The sequence below is a fragment of the Lathyrus oleraceus genome, chromosome 1, assembly GCF_024323335.1.
Source record: "Lathyrus oleraceus cultivar Zhongwan6 chromosome 1, CAAS_Psat_ZW6_1.0, whole genome shotgun sequence".
Taxonomy (NCBI): domain Eukaryota; kingdom Viridiplantae; phylum Streptophyta; class Magnoliopsida; order Fabales; family Fabaceae; genus Lathyrus; species Lathyrus oleraceus.
The window spans coordinates 308537786-308543447 of NC_066579.1; the positions used below are offsets into that span (position 1 = coordinate 308537786).

The 5662-nt window shown below is 42.9% G+C and overlaps 1 protein-coding gene across 1 annotated transcript; it reads right to left on the reverse strand.

Annotated features, from left to right (window-relative positions):
* Positions 1-331: 331 nt before the first annotated feature.
* Positions 332-1052, reverse strand: LOC127115695 (uncharacterized). Its single transcript, XM_051047170.1, has one exon. It carries the CDS (start codon positions 1012-1014, stop codon positions 352-354), a length of 663 nt encoding a protein of 220 aa, XP_050903127.1. The 5' UTR covers positions 1015-1052; the 3' UTR covers positions 332-351.
* Positions 1053-5662: the final 4610 nt, after the last annotated feature.

Sequence of the window (5662 nt, forward strand, 5' to 3'; positions counted from 1 at the left end):
GATAATGGATATTTTGAAGAGTGATTGTTAATGGTTTTAATGCATAGACTGGCTGCAGTAGGTGACATGTAGGTTGAGTTGCAAGGTAACAAACATGGTTCAACAGGTTTTTTGGGATTTTGTTTGGCTTGAGGTGAGCCACATAAATGAATCAATTCTTTTGAATTCTAATGAGTTTCTACACTTTTGTAGCAGAACATATTTAGCTTTCACCAATGTTTTGACTTTTTACAGGGCTTTCTCAAGAAGAAGAGTGAGTGGTATGTTGAATTGGCATCAACTGCGGTTGCTTGAAGTGAGCAGGGACTTATAAGGAAGTGTCCATGGCAGGGTGTTTTGGTAAGCTGTTTGTTATGCAGGTTGCATCTGATCTCGCTTAAAAGCTTGTCGGAGTTGGATGACCTGTTGTTGCTGCTCTGGTGGCAGGGAACTCAATTGCTTCGGTGTTAGATTCAATACTTGTTGCAGCAAAACAGACTCCACGTCAGATGGAAGCTGTGAAGATTGTTGGTCAGGGTGCCGCGCTTCTGCTTTAGGAACTGCAGGTGCAGGTAATAAACTACTTCCAAGAACATGGGATGATCCTTTGGAGACAGGCACATCTGAAGTCCCAGAAGCAAGAGAGGATTTCCTTCCGTCATTCAATCTAGTGAGCTTTAACGGACGAGTGAAGGATTCTGGAATATCACGAGTCGTGCCTATATTCTCTAATCCCGCGGACATGTTTGAATAATTACTACTGTTTTTGGTCCAATCCTCAGGAGCTTTGGGAGATCTATCACCTCCCTTACGGAGTAACTTGGAAGTACCAGATGACATGGAGGGGTCGGCCTGAAAGCTTGCATCTGGACGAACCATTTGAAGATTATGCGAGACTGTTGAGCTTCCAGCACGTACCGGATGCTGAAGGAACGATGCATGCATTTGCTGGTTCATCGCAGTTGAATTTACTGGCTGAATTGGAGGCCTAATCGACAAACTTCCCAAAGTTGGGGGACGTGCGGAAGGAAGCATTAAATTATTCTGCCCTGTTCCAGGCTGTACAAAATGGTTGCTTTAGAATTTTCTATTACAAACTGGTTAATTGTCGGTTAATCGTTGATTTTATGTTGCAGAGATTTACATTGGCCCCTTTTTACAACATCTGAGTCGTCCGAACTCCACGGTTCAGCAAATCCCAGCACCGACAATGATAACAGGATGCTTGGCATTTGAAATAGTCTTGGAAAATGGGTGTCGACCCTCAACAATTTCAACAAGTGTTTGTGGACCAGTACCAAGATGTTGGTGATCATATTTGGATTGATGGCTGCAGGGTGTTTGTTAACTTGCACTTAGTCATTGAAACAAACTTGACTAGACTTAAAGTTGGCTTGGATATTGAAATGGTTCCACTTGGGGAGATGTGGAATCACGTCCAGATGCAGTAGCCGGTAGTACTGGTGCGTAAGGGTCTGAAGTCTGTACTATTTCTCCATCTGATTTCAAATCCTGGAGCAACTGAACAGTCTTTGCGTAAACAGAACTGCTAACATCTTCAAGAAGTCCAACTTGGTCAACCTTAATTTTGCTACTGCATATGCATAGGAATTCTTTAATATCGACTTCACGGACTTCATAGCTCATTCCACAAGCAGAACCTTGATGGGGCAATTTGATGTTGACAACACCTCTTCCTTTGTGAGCAGAAACAGATGTAGTATATTCATCTAAAAGACCACGTCTTGATTTTGGCATTACAAAAAAACCTTGGTCAAATGTACTGCTTTTGTCCTGTGATTTCCCACCACCTGAAGCATTTTCCACGCAAGCAAGTGGTCCTGGGCTGATTCTGATTTTATTACAACAACTCTTCCAATATTGAGAAATGATTGAGCATTGGGTGACAGCAAAACTGCCTCTGATATCTGGCTGTTGTATTTCTCGGCTTCGAAATACAAATCATAGTACTCTTCAGTTGTTGGCTGACCCTTTATACACTCAATAACCTTTGTAGGCTGATTAAGCTTTCGCTTCAAAAGCTGTTGCATATAGGTTGAGACAGGTTTGGTTTCAAGTATAATGTCATGCTTCACTCTGTGCCAGTTTTGGCCTGTCATATCTCACAGGGCAGTATTGTGTATTGCCAAGGCTTTCACCAGGTGATCACAACTCAACCATGTTTTGGCTTGTCATGGCTCATTAACCCCTTGCTATAGGAAAATTCTTTGTGACCTTGACCTTGGGTTTGTTGCCTTTGCAGATCAAAGTCTCACTTGCTTCACCAGTTGACTAGCTTCGGTCGTGGGCTGGCTTTTCTGCAGGATGTGTCATGATTGCAGCAGCAGGATTGTTGAGTGGGCTGCTGCATTGACAGAGCAAGAACTGCTGCATAATAAGTTACCATGTAGTGCATTCATGCTCTCAATTGTAGCTTGCCGTGTTGCATTGTTATAATAATATTTTCTCCCATCACTAGTAGAGACCAACTGCCAATCAGTACCAGGCAAATCTACCATTGAAATTATAATAGTACATAATTCCTGCTTCAGTCTTGTGGGCAGTCCAAGAATCTAGTTGATCATTAGCGGCATCCTCACTTTGAGTCATAATGGCATTTATTTATTTTTGTCATCAGCATGTTCTGAAATTACTTCTGCCTGCAAACCAGGAGTTCCCCTAAAGTGATGACCGGAAGCAGAAAGTGTAGAAATACCAACAGGGCCCACAGGAGTAACACCGGGAGGTTGAGAATCAGGTACTGGAACTGTAGGAAGAGTAACACCGCGTGCTGGAAATGGAAAGGGGCCAGGAAAAGCAGCAGGATATTGATGAAATGGTGGCCTAGGTAGTCCTCTTGTTCGAGATGCAAGGTGCAGGTTATGTTATTGCAGCATGTTTTCATGGCCATGAGTACAGGACATGAATTGATGATGATGATCAAACAAGGCTGCAAGTCGACTTGGCATATGTAGGGCAAAGCAATGTTCATGGTCAAGGTTTGTGAGCTACTGCAGGGCGTTTCCATGGCTTCATTGTAACCTCTGATATGGTTTTGGACATAATTATCACTTGTTGCAGGTTGAATGCAGGTTTGACATGTGGTTTGGCAAGAATGTGCATGGTGTCGTTACAAGACCATTTGGTGAGTGAAACCTCTGTTGTACACAACTCCTTCCATTCTTCCATGCTAATTGGGACTTTGGTGGTTGCATTTGGCCTGGGCAAGGTTTCATCTAGCAGTAGGCCCTTTTTGTAGCACACTCCTCATGCCTTTATCCAATAGCAGCAAGGCAAAACAAAAAGGCAATGGGGCTAGTGGATCAAACATGTATCATGAGCTATTTCTTGGTTCAAGCCAAGGGTGATAAGCACTGACATGGTTGGACTGTTAGAGGATTCCTTGGTCATCCGTTAAGGGCAGACCAATGGCAAATGGTTAATGGTCCAAAAGCTACAAAGTCATGGTGCACCATATGTGTTACTTGTAATGGAAGCTACCAAGAAAACATCAATAAACATGAGGATGGGATGTACATTGAAGCAAAAGGGTCATGCCAAGTTTGGATGGGCAAAAGCAAGTGAGGGTTGACTTTGGTCAAAGTTGACCAAAAAGTCAATTGTTGACCAAAGTCAACAAATTGGTCAAAGTTCATTTTTTTTGTATTTTTCTCGTAAATGGAATTCAATGGACTATTATGGGTGAATTTTTGGGTTTAATGAATTTGAGTTGACTTTGGTCAAAGTTGACCAAAAAGTCAACTGTTGACCAAAGTCAACAGTTGGTCAAAAAATGCCAAATTTTGTATTTTCTTGTATGGAATCAAATGTAATGAAATAAAATTGAAATGGATTAACAAAATGGTTTGAAGTTGGTTTCACAGTTGGTTTAATCATAACTTGAATGTTTGACTCTTGAAAAGAAAAATAACTTGACTGATAATGTGTATGAACAAAACCATGAAATAAGATCATAAGGTTATAGTATCCATGAACCAATAACATGACTGGCAAGTGGTTAGAAACACAAGAAACTTGGTTGTTCAGATGACCCAGACCATAGAGGTATCCACAATCACAACACCATGACTTTGGATCAAAACCAAACCTCATGTAAAACCAAAGTTAGGTTAGGCCAAGCATGCCAAACAAACATAAAAAATTCAGGAGCAAAATCGGGGTATGACAGTTGTCCCTATTTAAGCGTCTTCAACTAGAGAATATGAAGCAGGATGTTCTTCACATGATCGTAGTGGGAGATGGTTAAATACTAAGAAGACCCGGATTTTGATCATGAATCCCTATGAAACAATGCCTGTCAGCATCGTCAAAGAAGCAATCTCAAAAGAAGAATCCATCTGGTACGGTGAAAATCGGTCTGAGTACCGAAACAGGAAGTTGACCTGAATACCAAAATAAATGGTTACATAGGAATACCCATGGCCTGAACGCCGCACATTAGTCTGAACACTAAGCATCGAAATATGAGAGTATCAATGTTGGTCTGATCACCGGAAATCTGGTCTGAACTCCACTTCGATCTGGAAATCGGAAACTGGCTTGAATGCCACTTCGGTCTGGATACCGGGAACTGGCCTGGATGCCACTTCGGTCTGGATACCGGGAAAACTGGCTTGGAATGCCACAAGTTCTTCGTCCTGACTGTTGAGAACTTCTTCGATCTGGAAATCGGAAACTGGCTTGAATGCCACTTCGGTCTGGATACCGGGAACTGGCCTGGACGCCACTTCGGTCTGGATACCGGGAAAACTGGCCTGGAATGCCACAAGTTCTTCGTCCTGATTGTTGAGAACTTCTTCGATCTGGAAATCGGAAACTGGCTTGAATGCCACTTCGGTCTGGATACCGGGAACTGGCCTGGACGCCACTTCGGTCTGGATACCGGGAAAACTGGCCTGGAATGCCACAAGTTCTTCGTCCTGATTGTTGAGAACTTCTTCGATCTGGAAATCGGAAACTGGCTTGAATGCCACTTCGGTCTGGATACCGGGAACTGGCCTGGACGCCACTTCGGTCTGGATACCGGGAAAACTGGCCTGGAATGCCACAAATTCTTCGTCCTGACTGTTGAGAACTTCTTCGATCTGGAAATCGGGAAAACTTCATGTCTATCAGCATCGGCGAAGATAGCAAAACAATGATACGTGAGCCGGCACGCATGCCAAAGACCTATGCTGGGGATAACAATCAAAAGATTGACCAAAGAGTGCATGAGATATATTATCTATAACCGTCAAAACGTAGATAATACACTCGCATGGAAGACTATCCATAACCGGGTTGCAGGTTGTTAAATGGATAAACGACCGAAAAGAAAGGCATCAGGGTACCAGGACTAGGCATGCACAAGATGACCAATCAAAAGAGGATAAAGTTGCTAACTCGGAGCAAATACCCAAAAGAAAGGGGGAGACCCACTGGGGACAATACTACTTGATCAAGGCAAGTATCCAAAGGGGATAAGACTATCAATACCACAAAGAGGGGATTACATCTACCGGTTAGTAGGCAGAAAACCACGGAAAAGTAATCAGTCATTGATAGGATGAGCACACAGGGTTAACTCTGCCAAGGGGATGAAAGTGGGATTTTACAGCTACCAGTTAATAGGTAGAAAACCACAAAGATAGGACTTACAACTACCGGTTTGTAGGTAGAAGCC